At 40.7% G+C, this 18,831-nt stretch overlaps 1 protein-coding gene across 2 annotated transcripts; it reads right to left on the reverse strand.

Moving 5' to 3' along the window:
• Positions 1–630: 630 nt before the first annotated feature.
• On the reverse strand, positions 631–14,228 carry LOC139479721 (glyoxalase domain-containing protein 5-like). 2 transcript variants are annotated; one of them, XM_071262573.1, is made up of 4 exons: positions 14,114–14,228; positions 4,447–4,593; positions 2,871–3,023; positions 631–1,283 (listed from the first exon to the last, which is right to left on the reverse strand). In XM_071262573.1, the coding sequence occupies exons 1-4, from the start codon at positions 14,156–14,158 to the stop codon at positions 1,149–1,151; spliced, it is 480 nt and encodes a 159-aa protein (XP_071118674.1). In that variant the 5' UTR covers positions 14,159–14,228; the 3' UTR covers positions 631–1,148. The 2 variants fall into 2 exon arrangements, with proteins under 2 accessions (XP_071118674.1, XP_071118675.1); XM_071262574.1 differs by lacking the exon at positions 14,114–14,228 and adding an exon at positions 7,042–7,132.
• Positions 14,229–18,831: the final 4,603 nt, after the last annotated feature.

The raw sequence follows: 18,831 nt of genomic DNA on the forward strand, positions 1-18,831 counted from the left end.
TCTCCGGGCGGACACTCAACCACTAGGCCACAGAGGCGGTCTTGTTCCGACATATGTCTTGTTAGCATTACATCCGGGTACGCAGTGATAATGAACCGACAGCAGGTCTACACTACTACCCCACCAATCAGGACATCAGGGTGAAGAGTTTAGAGGAATAACTCTGTGAGGAGATCGCAAAATAATGTTCTCCCCTGGGGCATAGTGTATCATAATATATTAAATATTATTATATATCTACGGCGCCTGTGATATCGTGAGAAATCGCGATAATCATGGCCGTCCGAATCGATGATCGGACGATTCATGTGTGTCGATGTTTAACAATCTCATTCAAATCAGACTCTTGAAGGTAGAGAGGTATCGTATCGGAGTAAATGATCTGATTAATGAGATTGTATGTTTAATTAGTTTGTCTATAAAGTTCTAAACTATAGTCTATAGTCTAAACAATAGAAAACACATGTCATGTTTGATATGGCGATGCATTTATTCTGTTTATAATGACACACAACATCTACATCCAGAGCACCAACTCCTGGTTAAACTTCACCATGCCTGGTGAGTGAGTGAGTATGGCTTTACGCCGCTTTTAGCAATATTCCAGCAATATCACGGGGGGGGGGGGGGGGGGGGGGGGGCACCAGAACTGGGCTTTACACAATATACCCATGTGGGAATCGAACCCGGTATTTCGGCGTGACGAGCGAAAGCTTAACCACCGCCCCCACCTGGTTAAATGAGATATACACAATAATTATATGTAAACAACTGACGAAAAACAAGTGACGCATGCAATAATCATAATTAAACTTTGACTGCTAATTAAACCCGGTAAGTGGACAGTTCAAACATTGTCGTAGCAAGCAGTGCAACCATGATGCCAAGCAAACAACGGTGCGCCATGATGACATGGCTTCCTCGAAGCAAGGCAGCTGAATCTTTAAGAGTCAAACATTTTGCCTGCTAATATTGTTCAGTGCCACTTGACCATTGGAATGTTACCTGTCATCAAAGTAGATCAACGGATATTTCAGCCAGGAATTACTTGGATATATTCTTTTCATTCGGAAAACACCTTTAACAAATCGGAAGCATGATACCACGGTAACAGCAATAAGAGCGTCATGTGTTACTGACAGCTGTTTTCATGATTTGATGTTGTCGGGATAGTTGGACACTTCGATCAGGTTGTCATCCGGGTCTCGGAAGTAGACGGAGCTGATTGGTCCAATAGCTCCAGTCCGTTCTACTGGTCCCTCCATGATAGTGACGTTGCAGCTCTAAAATAAAAAAAAGTGATTGAGTGAGTTGCGATGTAAGGTGAACAGTTCCCTAATACCACGACGGTCATGGTTTAATGTGGGAGGAAAACCCAAGCGGCGCATGTCTGGTGCGGACAAACCAAGGATCCTATTCGGCACAAGTGAAGAATCTGAACCAATAGCCAGTGGATCCTGGCATTGTTAAGGGACGCAACTCTGCGAAGCGGCCCTTTGGACTATTGAATCATAAAACGTTAATTGACTATATATCATACCCTGAGTTCGTAATGAATTGTCATGTGGGGTCCTAAAGATATTCACGCTCATGGAAATTCAAATTCAAACTGTTTCAAATCAGTGCCACATAGGGAAAATATGTTTTAGCTGAAAGGAAAATATTTTTCAACTTGATTTTCATGTCGTGATATTTAGTCAATGTACATGTAACCTCAGGAGGTGATCATAAATATTAAAATTAGTGAGTGAGTGAGTTGGGTTTTACGCCGCTTTTAACAGTATTCCAGTTATATCGCGGCGTGTCAGATTAATGTGGGAGGAAAGCCCGAAGTGATGCAGGTTTCAGACGTTTACCACTTCGGGGTATGGTACTGACAAACCTAGAAACATAATCGGGGCGAACCGGGATTCGAACCCACAATCATAGGTTTCTGGCGTGCCCAAGGGACGCAACTCTGTACATAAATATTAAAAACAATGTCAGTATTGGCAGTAACACGAGCGTGTAGTGTCAGAATGATCTTCATATTGTTCCCATGTCGGGAAACGAATTTACGTCTTCGTCATGAGGAGCCAAGCGTTAACCAGAAGGCTACACCAAACACCACATTACTAATATTCTGGGAGTCAATGGCACAGAAAGGCTTCCGGTTATTTTCAATTTCTCTATGAAACATTGAGTAGCATACGATAGATGATTAAGCAGTCACTGAGCTAAAGTGTGATTGGACAATCAGTCACTGGGCAAATAGTCTATGCCATCTACATAAAAACCGATTGTGTTTTAAGATGGGCGCCTCCAGTTACAAAACAAACTCTAGGAGAAAAAAGGGTCAACAAAACAGACCCCAATATTTAAACACTACGTATCTATTCAAGGGTAACACTCGTAAGGTTTAATAAGCCTAAGTATACATTGCAAAGTACATCAACTGGGAATGCTGCTCCTTCTTAATTATTAATCATACTTGAGCAGAATTATTTTTCTCTGTTTTGTCCTTTATATTTTAGTCGTTCCGTTTACTGTTGGATTGTCAACATGATGTGTGTCTGTGAGTGAGTTGGGTTTAACGCCGCTTTTAACATTATTTCAGTTATATCACGGCGTGTCAGCTTAATGTACGAGGAAAGCCCGAAGTGATGCAGGTCTCAGACGTTTACCACTTCGGTGAAACCCGTGAGCACGGGTATGGTGCTGACAAACATTGAAACATAATCGGGGCGAACCGGGATTCGAACCCACAATCATAGGTTTCTGGCGCGCCCAAGGGACGCAACTCTGCACAACGAATCGCGGCGCCCTAAACGACTGGGCCACACGAGCCCCCCGTGTGTCTGTGTGTTCAGGATGCCATAGTGGTTCAGTACCTTGAGATGCTCTATGACCTCGCTCAGCTTCGTGTGGGTGATGAAACAGACATCAGCAGACCCTGGGGTCGGGGAACTGGCCTTGGGTTCAAACTCCTTGCCACGCTCGTGGAGATTAATCTTAGAGAGGCCGAAATTGAGCGCCTTGCGACCCTGGAACAAAACGTTTATCTATTACTGGCGACCGGGGCTATTGTTTTCATATTCAAACGGTATTTCAAATTTGAGTTCTTCGATTTATATGCAAAACACATGACAATTATTATAAAAATATCTCACAGCATTACAGAATTAAGGCCTCGGGTCAGGTTGAAGATTATTTCACTCAGACAGCGAGCTGCGTGGACGTGTGTGTGTGACTGCTTGTACAAGTCCGGACTTATTCCGGTTGGTCCTGGCCCATTGAGATACCATGCCGCAGTTTAACATGATACCCCACTAAGACAAATTATGCTGACTCTAAACCGTCAGTCCTTGTTTTATTCGTAAATGCCAAGCGCCAGGCAGGGTGACAACAAGTACCACCTTTGAATGTATGCCGTTTGGTATGACGCGGCCAAGGGATCGAAACATCGACCCTCTGCTCTCCGGACAGACGCTGTATATACTACACAACAGAGACGGTGCACGAGTACACCTGAGTTGTTTTCATCATTTGTTACGCGTCTCATGAGTTGACGAGTAGCATGTCATCAGTTGTTGAACAGTATGTCATCAGTTGTTGATTAGCCTGCCATCAGTTGTTGAGTAGCATGTCATCAGTTGTTGAATAGAATGTCATCAGTTGTTGAGTAGCATGTCATCAGTTGAGTAGCATGTCATCAGTTGTTGATTAGCCTTCCAACAGTTTTTGAGTGACATGTCAACAGTTGTTGAGTGGCATGTCAACAGTTGTTGAGTAGCATGTTAACAGTTTTTGAGTGACATGTCACCAGTTGTTGAGTGGCATGTCAACAGTTGTTGAGTAGCATGTCATCAGTTGTTGATTAGCCTTCCAACAGTTTTTGAGTGACATGTCAACAGTTGTTGAGTGGCATGTCAACAGTTGTTGAGTAGCATGTTAACAGTTTTTGTGTGACATGTCACCAGTTGTTGAGTGGCATGTCAACAGTTGTTGAGTAGCATGTTAACAGTTTTTGAGTGACATGTCACCAGTTGTTGAGTGGCATGCCACCAGTTGTTGAGTAGCATGTCATCAGTTGTTGAGTAGCATGTCATCAGTTGTTCAGTGGCATGTCATCAGTTGTTTAGTAGTATGTAATCAGTTGTTGAGTAGCAAGTCATCAGTTGTTGAGTAGCATGTCACCAGTTGTTGAGTAATATGTCACCAGTTGTTGAGTAGTATGTAACCAGTTGATGAGTAGTATGTCATCAGTTGTTGAGTAGATGTCACCAGTTGTTGAGTAATATGTCACCAGTTGTTGAGTAGGATGTCATCAGTTGTTGAGTAGCATGTCATCAGTTGTTGAGTAGCATGGCATCAGTTGTTGAGTAGGATGTCGTCAGTTTTTGAGTGGCATGTCACCAGTTGCTGGGTAGCATGTTATCAGTTAGCGGATCAATATGCTGCTCTTACTTTAAATGTAGCGACCTCCATGCCAAGTACTTGCGTGTAGAAATCGACGGATGTGTTGATGTCAGCGACGGTGATTACGAAGTGGTCAAGACGTTCAATCTTGAAACCGCTGACTGACCGCCGGCCAATCGTCGGAACGGACACATTCTGCAAAACGAATGTAAAGATGAGTGAAACGAGACAGTTGATAACTACCAACACTTTGCTTTCCATAACATCACATAAGGGCGGACAGACGTACATTGGGTAAGGTGGGGGTAAAATGGGGTTAAACGTCGCTTGTTGTTTGTTTGTTGTTCTTTACCGCAGCACTTAGCAATATTCCAGCTATATTGATATCACGTGCATCGATCCACGCTCCTGGCAGAGTTGCCAATTGCTTACGTCGCGTTCAAAATTATTGCAATATATCGCGATGTGCATGCATGCACATGCGTGCGTGCGTGCGTGCTATGTGTGGCTGCTTGTACTAGTTCGGACTCTTTTACAGTGCTGGCCCACTGAGATACCATAACGCAGCTGGATATCCAATTATACACTGACTCCTCGGTCCCTCATGCCGAGCACCTGGCAGGGTAACAATAAGTACCATTTCTAACGTCCTCAGAACCCGTCCGCTCTCTGAGCACACTCTCTCTCCGCTAGATCACGAAGGCGATACGTAAATTAGGCTTTGCGAGTCTTTCAATGAGGGGAATCGAACCCAGGTGAGTATGGTTTTACGCCGCTTTTAGCAATATTCAAGCAATATCACGACGGGGGACACCAGAAATGGGCTTCACACATTGTACCCATGTCGGGAATCGAACTCGGGTCTTCGGCGTGACGAGCGAACGCTTTAACCACCAGGCTACCCGACCGCCCCCGAACCCAGGTCTTCGGCGCCATAAGCGAACGTGTTCGACTATTCATGAGGCAATACTTCGTTGCATTCCTTGATTATCGTACGATCCGACTATATGGGAACAGGTGGTTAATACGTGTGAGTCCTGTTCAACAAAAAGATCATTCGTAAGTCAATGTCGTAGCCCAAAGAAGGTTTTGTGGAAGTCACCGTCCAGCGAAAGGTGTGTTTTAACAAATGTATTAATAACTCCGCGTGCAGCACTCTATATATTGCGTGTTTCAAAAGGAAATAAATTGGATGGTTTAATCAGTTTGTGTGTCATCGTGGTCCCGAAGGCGTCCATCATTGCTCACGACTTGCCTTCTGGTCAGGACTCTGTTATTACATGCCGGGGCGGGATTATTACTCATCTGTCACACAGTGCGAACAGAGATACATGCACTTCCACTTGCCCTATTCACTTCCACCCGAGCGACTCCGAGCGACCTATTCCGTTCTACAGTACCGGGCAAGAGTGGATATCACTGAATTCCGCTTCATTAAGAAAACTTAATGGTGCCACTGTGGTAGCATAAAATGATTTTCTAAATCGAAATATCTCGTTATTTAAAATATGCCTTAAGTTTTTCGAAATATCGATTTTTTTTCTCGTTTTTTCAAGTATTATATCGAAATTTTGAATTTTTTCTCGATTATCTCACGTTATTTCGGTTATTTTCTCGAAAGTTCCGAGTTTTTTAAATACACTTGAAATAACGAGAAATAATCGAAGCAACGAGAAAAAATTCAAAACTGCGAAAAACTGAACAAATCATTGAAACAACGAGAAATTTCGATAGAACAAATACGCTTGTGCTACCAAAGTGGCACCATTAGGCTTTCGTACTTGCCTGGGCGGGATTATTGCTGACTGCGGCGTTAAACAAGACTCACTCACTCAATACCAAAGCAACCGAGCTCCAGGGCTCCGGCAAAATACAGCATTCTCTACCGCGTTCATCCTGTATCACAAGCTAATCATATTGATTTAAATAGATTTATGAATATGCACCATCAATTTGAAGCATATTCTACTTTAGATGCAATTAGAAATATCCGCATCGCCATGGTCGTGTATATATACTTTTATCCCAATAAATAAAAACAACTATCAGATAATCAAGTTTGGCTAGAGATATCCTAAAACATCTGCTGTTGGCTTACAACGTTGTATGTGGTATTTTATGTAAGAACATAAAAACCAAACAGCTAAACATCGTCACACCAACGGGTGCATAATTTGTTATATTCGGGGAGACAAAAATAATAATCATCTCTTTATTACACACAGTGCAGCTTTATTCCTATAAAATCTGAAGCGACATCTTTCATTCAGTGTCAACCTTACCATGTACACCACTGTATTCGTATCACGAACTGTATGTACTTGACCTATATAGGTTGGATATATTATGTCTAGCGCCATGGTGTGAGTCGTCACGGCTGAATGATAAAGTAAACTGCATATACATCAGAGTGTTACAAGAATACAACAATCAATAACTGACATTGTACGAGTATGAAGATTATGTCTAACTGTATGTAGGTAACGTGCCCATTGACACTGCTGTTTCACAATCACACAGCATACGTCCTATATGGTTGTTTACTAAGCTGCAATTCACTATAACATAAAACAACCCGAAATATTCTTTTGCCTGGGTATTTCGTACGAACTGTCGGAAACACTCGTCGGGGACTGAACGTACCTTTAACACGTCACTTGTTGTCATTATGGTGCTGAGGTATATATACTTCCACTTGCCCTATTCACTTCCACCCGAGCGACTCCGAGCGACCTGACCTAGAACGGTATTTTTATTCCGTTCTACAGTACCGGGCAAGTGTGGATATCACTGAATTCCGCTTCATTACGAAAACGTAATGGTGCCATTTTGGAAGCATACATTGATGTTATTATCGGATTTTTTTCGTTAGTTTAAGTATTTGTTAAGTTTGTCGAAATATCGAGGTTTTTTCTCGTTATTTCAATTATTTTCTCGAAATTTGGAATTATTTCTCCATTATTTTCTCGTTGTTTCAATTATTTTCTCGAAATTTCGAGTTTTCTAAATGAAATTGAAATAACGAGATTAATCAAGATTTTGAAAAACTAAACAAATAATTGAAATAACAGAAATTTCGATTTAATAAATACATTAATGCTACCAAACTTGCATCATTTGGCTTTCGTATACTTCATGCGTTAATACATATCTGGGGCCGAGTAAGTCTCCTCTACTCCTTTCTAGTCGTAACAGCCGAATACAGTGAAGATATGCCTACGAAAACTAACGTGTGTTCAATAACATAGAGGGGCGGTCTGGTAGCCTAGTGGTTAAAGCGTTCGCTCGTCAAGCCAAAGACCCGGTTTCGATTCCCGACATGGTGTCCCCCGCCGTGATATTGCTGGAAAGTTGCTTAAAGAAAGCGGCGTAAAACCATACTCACTCACTCAATAACATAGAAATGTGTATATGTAATCTAGTTACTGCATACTTGTCGTGACCATGCAGCAGTTTAACATGAATGCCCCACTCAGATAGAGTATACTGACTCCAGGACAACCAGTTCTTGTTTTTGCCCCCAAATGCCGAGTGCCAGACAGGGTAACAGCAAGTACCATCTTTAAACGCCTTTTGGTATGACGCGGCCGGGGATCGAACCACCGACCTTCCGCTCTCCGGGCAGACGCTCTATCCACCAGACCACAGAGGCGGTCTCGGATACAGAGTTTAACCACATGTTTGAGTGAGTGAGTGAGTATGGTTTTACGCCGCTTTTAGCAATATTCAAGCAATATCACGACGGGGGACACCAGAAATGGGCTTCACACATTGTACCCATGTGGGGAATCGAACCCGGGTCTTCGGCGTGACGAGCGAACGCTACCAGACCGCCCCACCACATGTTTGACTGTAGTTTAGTGATATAAAGGCATGTCAGTCCAGTCGGACGCAAATCGTAGACGATTCACTCTCATTATATCACTGGGTTTAACTGAGTTTGGTCTTGGTGGTTTAGTGTGACAAGGTAACTTATTTTTGCTTGGTACTGTAGAGGCATATCGGAAGTCTTGAGTGTGCAAGCGGCTTTGCATCCTACTCCCATTGTTTGTCTTCAAACAGAGGCGGCTTTCAATGAAAATTTGTACAGGATGAAAAACCGAAATTTCTTATGCGCACTGAAAAGTTTGCAGGTAACCTAATAGGGCAACGTACCTGGTATTAAGACTCAGTAAACACAAAAACAACGCGGGAAAAGTGTCAGCGGTTTTGCTCAAGGACCGCTACTCGGAGCTATAAAACAAGCCAAACATTTATTGATTACAAAACCGTGTCGACACTGAACTGATATCCTCCGGTGAAGGTGATGCTTTAATGACAGGGGGACAGTTGGATACATTCGCGATATAATCCGGTGTATTATTAATAATAGTCATTGAGGAACAAGAAAATGCATCGTTTGTGTAGGATACTGTAACATCAGGTAATAGTTATGACGCTTTGTTGCCAATTGGCTACTGTACTTGTCAGAAGAGCTCAAGGGGCACTATTGTTGACCGCCACGTCTACTTGGCGATGAAGAAAGTAAGAAAAGTTATTCAACGCCTTACTGCAGCTCCAGCTATATGACCGCGGTCTGTAAATAATCGAGTCTGGACCTGGCAATCCAATGATTGATATCATGAGCATCGATCTACGCTTTTGGGATTTGATGACATGCATCAAACAAGTCAGCGAGCCTGACCACCCGATCCCGTTAGTGGCCTCTTACGACAAGCATAGTCTCCCTTTAAGGCAAGCATGGGTTGCTGAAGACCTATTCGTCCCCGGATCTTCACGGGTCTCAAAGTTATGTGGTTTTAGATGTGTATCAGTTCAGCGAAACCACCAAGCACGGTTGCTGAAGGTAACAAATCACATTTTCAGTCAAAAATTCTCATTTCAGAGACTAGATGTTGGTCCATAGAATAGGATGTACCGCATCGGTATTTGCACTCCAGTAAAACACACACCATACGCAAAATATGGCGCATATATGGTATTTTTTCCAAAGGTGAGCCCTAACTAAAGACTATCCTATCTACGAGTACAATGACACGCTATCAACCAAGTCACCCGATCCATTTAGTCTAATAATATACCAATCTTATTCAAATCTGATTTTAATGATATTGATAACTTACACGTGTCTAAGACTTGTACCAAATCCTAAAAAACAATAGTCGATGTAAAGTATGCGTCAATATCATTTTAACATATGGTACTAGTAGCGCAAACTGGATGAAATGTCGTAAAATTCAACACTGACCTTTTCAATGACCATGAGTGAGTGAGTATGGTTTTACGCCGCCTTTAGCAATATTCAAGCATTATCACGGCGGGGCACACCTGAAATGGGCTTCACACATAGTACCAATGTCGGGAATCGAACCCGGGTCTTCGGCGTGACGAGCGAACGCTTAAACCACTAGGCTACCCGACCGCCCTCAATGACCATGAACGGTCAGTGCTAAGTGCAGTCGATGCCAACCTCTCATGCGTGAGGAACAAAGCTGAATTAACTGACGTGTCATCCGATATTCATAGATTGGTACATTAAGCTACGGAAGCCTTTTAGGGCCATTTGTTTATTTATTTATTTATTGAAATTTCAAGATGCTAAGTTGAAGTTTCAAGATATTACATAAGTTGAGATTTCAAGATCATTATCTTGAAATTTCAACTCAGTATGTATCTTGAAATTTCAAGTTAGTTTCTTGAAATTTCAACTTAGTATCTTGATAAACAATTGGCCCTAAAAGGCTTCCTTATTAAGCCTACGTTACACAAATTCACATGAGGAGGTAGCTAGTGTATTATCCGCCGCCACAAAGTGGGGCGGGAGGTATAGGAACGGATACGTCCGTCCGTCTGTCCGTCCTACCGTAGGTCCGCTTTCTCAAAAACTATTTAAGTTAGTTGGTTGGTTGGTTTGTTGTTTAACGCCGCACGAGGTTGGTTGGTTGGTTTATTGTTTAACGCCGCACTCAGCAATATTCCACCTATATGACAGCGGTCTGTAAATAATCGAGTCTGGACCAGACAATCTAGAAATTGACATTACGAGCATCGATCCACACAATTGGGATCGATGACATGCATCAACCAAGTCAGCGAGTCTGACCACCCGATCCCGTTAGTCGGCACTTACGACAAGCATAATCACCTTTTTACGGCAAGCATGGGTTGCTGAGGTACCGTTGCTGAAGACCTATTCTACCCCGGACCTTCACGGGTCTATTTTAGTTGGAGAAATGAGATTTGACACACTGATATTACTGATCATTTTACAGAGTTATGGCCCTTGCTCCGTGCTTTTCAACTAAGTGCATTGTGAGCAATGAGGACGTTATGACCATGACGTTACATAGTCGTTACTATGACGTTATCAGGGAGATACTTGTCAAGACTGAATTCGAAAATTGGTCTCGTAAATTATATTTTTCCAGAGTTACTTCCCTTTTGCATGTTTTTTTAGATTTTGAGCATACACAGTTATGGGCCTTGATCCATGTTATTTTACAAATACATAGTGTCTGCAAAAAGGACAATTGTTCTCAGAGACTACTGAAGTTAGCTTATCTAAGAGATACTTATAAAGAGGGAGTTCGAGAATTGGTGCCATAAATTATTTTTTGAGAGAAAGGGCCTTGTGTGTGTATAATTTTCACATTTCATAATTTTTTTATGATGACATAAAGTGACTCTAGTGCCTATCTCTTCTCAACGCTTTATAAAATTATAAAACTCTATTTTGTAGCCTATATTCACTACTACATGAACAAACACAATCCTAGTGTGCCCTACGGTGGGGGATATTGATAACGCTGTTTTCTTGTTTACTTATGAAACCAGAAGTGTTATTAAAGTTCTTACAAAAATGTATTAAGATTCAATCCATCTACTTGACATCGTTTACATGGTTTAAGTCCTGAATATAGGACTAATGGGTAATTGAAGAGAAAATACATGCATGTTGTCTTAAACAAGTGTATATACATGTCACATTTGGTCTACAGTAAAGTACGGTTATAACGAACTCAAGGGGGCAACTAATTATAGTTCGTTATAACCGTAGTTCGTTATAAGCATATATACAGCATAACTACAGCAAATAGTCGGGACCAAAAAAGTAAGTTCGTTATATCTGTCAGTTCGTTATAAGCGTGTTCGTCATAACCGTACTTTACTGTACTATAGTTCTTAAAATTCTCGATATGCCGTCGGTATATTATAAAATTTTAACCCTGAAATGCATGTCATTTGTTTGATAGTTTACCGCAACAACGAGAAAGAGAATTGCTAGTTTATCACGAGCCGAATGCATGTGACCTAGTTTCGGCCTGAATAGGCTGCGCTCATTTACCAAATTCAGTATACAAGGGAGGTAATCGAATAGTAGTCAAAATATAGTGTATGAACTAAAGCAGGAAATGAACTGAAACCATTATTGTCCATATTGTTTTCAACATGCCTGTGTTGATTAAACAGTTTGGGACTATTATCTTATTGTAAATATGATCAGACGAACAAAGAGTTTGCCGCCGAGTTGAGTCGCATCAAAGTTTTCTTGTAATTATAGCGCCCATGCTGAGAGAGTGAGTGAGGTTTACGCCACACTGATTAATTTTGTTTGTTTGTTGTTTAACGCCGCACTCACCAATATTCCAGCAATATGACGCGGTCTGTACAAAATCGAGTCTGGACCAGACAATCCAGTGATTGATATCATGAACATCGATCAACGCAACTGGGATACGATGACATGCATCAAACAAGTCAGCGAGCCTGACAACCCGACCCCGTTAGTCGCCTCTTACGACAAGCATGGTCGCCGTTTACGGCAAGCATGGGTTGCTGAAGACCTATTCTGCCCCGGATCTTCACGGGTCTCGCTACATTGAACAGTATTACAGTAACATCACCACGTGTTTGCTTTGTGTAGGGGAAATGCCTGAAGTGATGCGCGCGCATGTCTTAGACGTTTACCACTTTGGTGCTGATAAAGCCTTGAAACATAATAAGGACGACCCTGGGATTTGAACCAACGAATATAGGTTTCTGAAACGCCAAAGGGACGCAACTCTGCATAACAATTGCTGTGCCTTAAACAACTGAACTACCCGTGCCCCCAGGACACTGTCTTAAATAGACATTGTCTTTGTGTGGTTAGAATAGCCGTTTACTGTTAGACTGATCTACACCATACAGTTTGAGTCGGCATACAATCATGGCCACTTAATACGATATATATTTAGGGTCCATGAAACTATCTTTTGAATGATTAGAATCAAAATTTCTTGCACTGCCATTTCTGCAAATCTTTCCGAGCCTACGGCTTATTTTACGGCGACCCTAAGCATGTAAATATCAATTATGCATATATAATGAAATTTGAGTATGTTCGCGATATAAGATATTGATTTTCACAGGTGTGAAATCTTAAAATTGTCGTGGCCCAGTTGACATAAAAGTAGGTCAAGGCCACACGGAACAGGTGCGTGGCAGAACAAGTCACGTATCAATGTTTGAACAGCTGAAGGTGTCCGCTGTCTCACACTGTAGGGTTTAACGCGGGGCTACAGTGCCATTCTCTCGACCATACGGAATACTCGCGCATATTTGTTTACATATTCAGTATACCACAAAGTGTATACGGTCCCTGAATGCGCACGTATAATATCAGATACAGGTGTATTCGGGCCATGCACACATCGCATTCCCGAGCAAATCCGACGGACAGTGATTTGAGCTGAGTCAGTTGCGAAGTGTTTTAACAGGTTTCGAGTATCAATTTGCTGATTAATGGTTTGAAATATATCTATATTTCCCAAAAGCCCGAGTGCTCTTGATATATAGTTCAACAATGTATTATGTGTTTAGATTGAAGAATTCACCTTATACCGTTTTCTTTGGTTTTGTTTCTTACATTATGGACAATTTAGAACGAACAGGATAACACATAGCCACGATAAACAACCATCACTTTCTATATATCCTATACCGTTTAACTATCCTGTATTGTATGAAAATGGCGCAATCTTGGTTGTTGTTGTTTAATGCCGCACTCACCAATATTCCAGCAACATGACGACGGTCTGTAAATGATCGAGTCTTGACTAGACAATCCAGTGATTGACATCATGAGCATCGATCCACGCAGTTAGGATACGATGACATGGATCAACCAAGCCAGCGAGCCTGACAACCCGATCTCGTTAATCGCCTCTTACGTACGACAAGCATATAGTCACCTTTTACGACAAGCATGGGTTGCTGAAGAGCTAAGTATGCTACCCCGGATCTTCACAGGTCCCTTTGCATATTCAACGCCCAGTGGGTTACCATCAGACTATGTTCAACTTCTCATGTAAATTAACTGCATGGGTTAAATAAATAGAAACAAAATAAAGCCACGTTTCATCAATTGTAGGGTTAAGAGTTGTGGATAGTAACAGAAATAGCATATTTTACCTTAGAAAATTGGGCGTTAATTTATAACCATTTCTAAATCAAACGTCCAACTTCAAAGACCATGTACATATTCACCGACACATGAAACAGTGTACCCAATACGACAAGTATACGTCACACAGCACTCAACAAGTAACCCGGAAGTTCAAAGTGTGTAATGGTGAGATTCGTACTGTCAGTACAATCACATAACGCAATTGTGATACCTGGCCCATCGTCGGTGTACTAAAACGTCTCAAACTTACTAAATGCCCCGATTTACCTGTAATTGTTTCCTGAACTGCTGGCTGACTAGTCTCTGCCACATGGTTCGGAGGGAGATGCCTGTTTGCCGACTCCGATGAACCCACGTTGTCGCTATTCGCTCCTTGTACAAGGCGCTGTGAGCTCGGCGGCGGAATTCCTTTAATTGCTATATTTAGAACAAGTGCCAGGCACGGGGAAACCCCTCTCCTGGGTTGATTGCGTGTTGTGTTTTTCAGACAGTATAAGACAATAAAAACAGTTATTCTGGTCATGATGATAAAAAATCACGTTCACTGTCACCCTCATCAACATTAGCAATAACAATAAGTGTTGTTGGTATAATTCTGTTGTTATCAAAATTGTTGATATTAAGTGTTAAACCCGCTTGTCAAGAAGTGTGTGTGTGTGTGTGTGTGTGTGTGTACTAGTCCGGGCTGATGCCGATTTATAGTGCTAGCCCACTGAGATACCATGCCGCAGTTTAACATGATTTTGGTATGACGCGGCAGGGGATCGAACCCCCGGACCTTCCGCTCTCCGGGCGGACGCTCTACCTCTAGACCACGGAGGCGGTCTCCGCCTGTCAAGAAGCCTGTACAAACATACACGCTTGAATTATTGTCACTTTCCTGGCACTTGTTGACTATACAATGTCCGTCACAACGCTGTGTACATAGGAAGACATGTCACTGTACACGTTTCTCAATTGGCCGGAGGGCATGTTGATTTACTTACCCACAAGTGTCAATACACATTCAGTATATCCTTCTAACATATACAAAAACAACAATGGCGATATGCTTGTTATAGAGCAGGTTTTTTATATAGAATACTTATGTAGACTCGTCCTATATTCTTCCCAATAGCAGCTAACTCCAGAAACCTCTGCCGTCTATACCACTCAAAACAAGTTAAGGACAACCCTATCTTTCTGTATATTAGTAGTATACTTGTGATAGGGAAAATAATGTTAAGTTATATCACACTATTTAATCGCCATCACCTATTATATTCCTTTGTTTAAGGATTTTATTTAAAAGTGGTCGGAATTTTACAAAAATAGCATTGTAAGCATTCATTTAAAAGTAATATTTTGTACAGAGGTTGAATTCATGAAGAAAGTTAACATGGTTGTACCAAGGTATATAAGAAGGCAATGCACATTTCGAGCTGTCTTGTACATGGGCACTTTTTACTTGTATGAAATAGTATGTTATTAACATGAAATGTGTATCAACTTGTAACCTCACGCATGTGTAAGTGCGATGAGGGCCGAGTAAATAGCCACTCCGTTTGACTTTGATTTTTTGATTAAATACGTATAAATAAAATGAAGGTAAAAATACAAGTGAAAGGAAATGACATGTTACAAGATATGTGCTTGCTTTTTCATTAATGAAATGTGTCAACAAACTAAGTGGAATAACACAAAAGATTTATTTTTTTTAACTTCAAAATAATAATTTTGAAAACGATCTTCTTTCTATTTTCGTAAATCAAATACTAAACGTACGTCTTATTTCGTATTTTATTTCAAGGAAATACATTTATGGTGTCCGCCGCCGTGATATTGCTGGAATGTTGCTAAAAGCGGCGTAAACCAATACTCACCTATTCACTCACTCCAGGAAATAGTTGACACATAACATGAAATACCTCTCAACACATTGTGTATGTTTTCAGCGGTACTTAGTTGTGAAGTTTCTTAGCAGGATTACACACAAAATGTACAAACAAAAAAATAAGTTTTTCGTGAAGTTGAATTATATAAAACAAATATTAAAAGTGTAGTCAGTAGAACCTTAGAATCGCAATAAACACTGAAACAGTCGGTAGCTTCTCGAGTACATTCAAAGAGGTTGTTTGAGTTCTATCGGACACGCCCTCTGTAAGTGAAATAGAGATCAACAGTCACCGCTCTATTCATAGCAACATTTACATGCAGAGTGCGGAGGCCCGCCCTACTGTGTGATAATGCTCTACCGAGCAGCCTGCGGATGCAACGTGACCTACTGTTTGATGGCGCTGAATCGAGCAGCCTGTGAATGTTAGGTGACCTACTGCATGGACGACATGCCCTGCCTGCTGGTCGCTCAGCAGCGAATGGGTACCGGGTAGGGTGAGATGGTAATGTGACTGTTAACCTTCTAGCACCTCTCAGGCAGCCTGGGTTGTATACTCCCTAGGAAGCTGAGAAAAAAATTCGAGTGCACACTGATCCATTGACCTGGGTCATAATAATGTAGCGCTTTGAGCATGACTCTCTTTGGAAATATAGTGCAATATTAATGGCATTATTACTATGCTAATAATCGTCGTTGTTGTTGTTATTATTATTATTATTATTATTATTATTATAATTATTAGAAATTTATTCATGAATGAAGGCCACATGGCCCAGAGTTCACTTACAGGAATAATATATACTATGCCCATGCACAAATTTTCTTACGACAAACGTTCATCTTTTTTGACATTTTTATTTACAAAGGTAAATGTCTTTTTAAATATATGGACAGGTTTTTAATAACACAATCATTTCTGGTAGATAGAATACTGATAAATTTTGGGACAGATGGTTGTACATGGTAACATTTTGGAATTAAATGTCCCCTACTATTTTTATAAAAAAGACAAATTAACAAAAAATGGTCGTCATGATCATTATCATAATTTCTCATGCCAGCGACCATCAACGTGCGACACTCTTTTTACCCCTTTTAATGATCTTGATGGGAATATGTAGCTGTAGCGTTCCCCGACACATGTAGAGACCACGTGTTCTCTAATTGCTGAAATCAATGCAGAATATCAGTATTCACCGCAGATTCTGCTGGGCGGATTATGTAAGTAGTATCTTATTAAGATAAAAAGTTGTCTTAAAGTTCACTTTCATATCTAATAGGGCTGGGACAGGTAACTCGGGTACCCGGGTCGTGTTGGTCCTGAGTAGGACTCACTATATCTTAGTGGTTAGACTACAAGTCGCTAATGTTCGCATTTCTTTTCCTTTTGACTTGTGTATGTTTGAGTAAAGATAACGCCTCAGTCAAAACATTATCTAGAACCCTACGGTTACACTACAAGTCACTAATGTTCGCATTTCTTTCTGACTATGCACCCATTCCTTTTGATTTTTCATATGGTTGAATAAAGATATAACTTAATTCAACTTCAGTGTATGAATGACCAGATTGTTTAATACATGTATCAAAATACGTTTTGCCAGGGCTATGCTAAAAATGTTCCCAATTGGACATTTTAAGACATCTCCTGAGACCTACAGTGGGTAACCGGGTTGGGTCGTGTAATAGGGGGCTGGGTACCCGGGTAGTAAATTTGGACTCGTCCCAGCCTTAATATCTAAGTATTATATATTACCCAAGAGAAGCTGATTTTTCATAAATAAGACCATTGTATTTATCAAGGCTGCACCCTTCCAATTGTGGGTGTTCTTGAACTTGTTTTTTTAGTTACACACACACACACACACACACACACATACATATATCAGGTTTTCCCATGAAGCTGGGACAATACTTTTTAATTTACTGTCTCTACAATTAAAACGGTGTTGTCTATTGCGCATGCGCACAGGTAGGTTAATAGTCAATTGTAACAACTGTCCTTGCTATGGTTACACAGCTATAGAAAGCTGAATACGTGCATGAAATATGTTGAATAATTTATAGACGTTAGTGTAACTCTTGTACATAAATTCATCATATATGTCAATATGACCGTAAAATAACGTTGCTATATATTAAAAAATATTACAATGATAATGGGGTTACCGTAGCGGAGTGCTCAAGGGATTAGCCACCGCGTACAATACACGATCATTAAGGATATATTAAATTGCGATATATAAACAAACGCGTAACAAAACAAACCATAGCGATAGACAAATGAATGAATGAAAGAGAGTTAATGCCTATGAATGTAATGAACAGGTAAGCGGATTCACTCATTACAAGAATCAACAACAATATTAACTTTTCTTGCTATTTTGAAGTTTGCCTTCTATTTTTTAATGTATAAATTCAGTGTTCAATTTTTCCCTCTGTTATTTGACGCTTTCAAATTATTAGAAAATATAATGCAAAGCTGATATTTTCTTTTATAAATACCAATCAGTACAGATTTGCACAATCTCGGGCCACACCAGTGTTGCAGTTAGCGGTAAAGATAACTGAATATGTACGAGGTAAATATTGCCGGTTAGGCTTGGCAATTGTCGAGTTCGCTGTGGTGGGTGGGGGATCGTTGTATTGTGTTTGAACATTGCTAAGTGGTTTTATTTAACTCGTTCGGTAACACACTGTGTACTAAAGATATCCGTTGATTTGTTGAAGAACAGCGCGGCCAGATTATGTTTCTATGCACACCTAACCTTCAAGCTATACTGCGATATGTCACACCTGTCACGGCTTGTTAAGGGTGACCATGGTAACGGGGTTGTTATACCAACGCAATGCAGTTGGGCTATTTTGCTTAATATTGGAGATTTAATGGGTTTTTTAAAATAATTATTTTTGAGTAATATTATGGATATTTACTTAGGGTTTCTTTTTAAGTACACACTTTTCTTTGTTATTATCTATGTTATGATCTGTATCTGATTAGATGAAGTTGAAATAAAACGTTGATGTTAGCTTATTTTTTTTCAAGTGACTTCGTAAACTATACGGTTTGCTTTTCTATTAGATCTACCATTTATATTTTTATCATTTA

This window comes from Haliotis cracherodii, unplaced genomic scaffold (assembly GCF_022045235.1).
Source record: "Haliotis cracherodii isolate W230 unplaced genomic scaffold, xgHalCrac1.p SCAF_4, whole genome shotgun sequence".
Lineage (NCBI taxonomy): Eukaryota > Metazoa > Mollusca > Gastropoda > Lepetellida > Haliotidae > Haliotis > Haliotis cracherodii.

Coding starts and splice junctions, on each gene's coding strand:
- LOC139479721 (XM_071262573.1), bottom strand. CDS start 14,158: ATGTGGCAGAGACTAGTCAGCCAGCAGTTCAGGAAACAATTACAG. Junction 3,024..4,446: donor TGGAGGTCGCTACATTTAAA/GTAAGAGCAGCA, acceptor GTTTTGTTCCAG/GGTCGCAAGGCGCTCAATTT. Junction 1,284..2,870: donor AGGTCATAGAGCATCTCAAG/GTACTGAACCAC, acceptor TTTTTATTTTAG/AGCTGCAACGTCACTATCAT.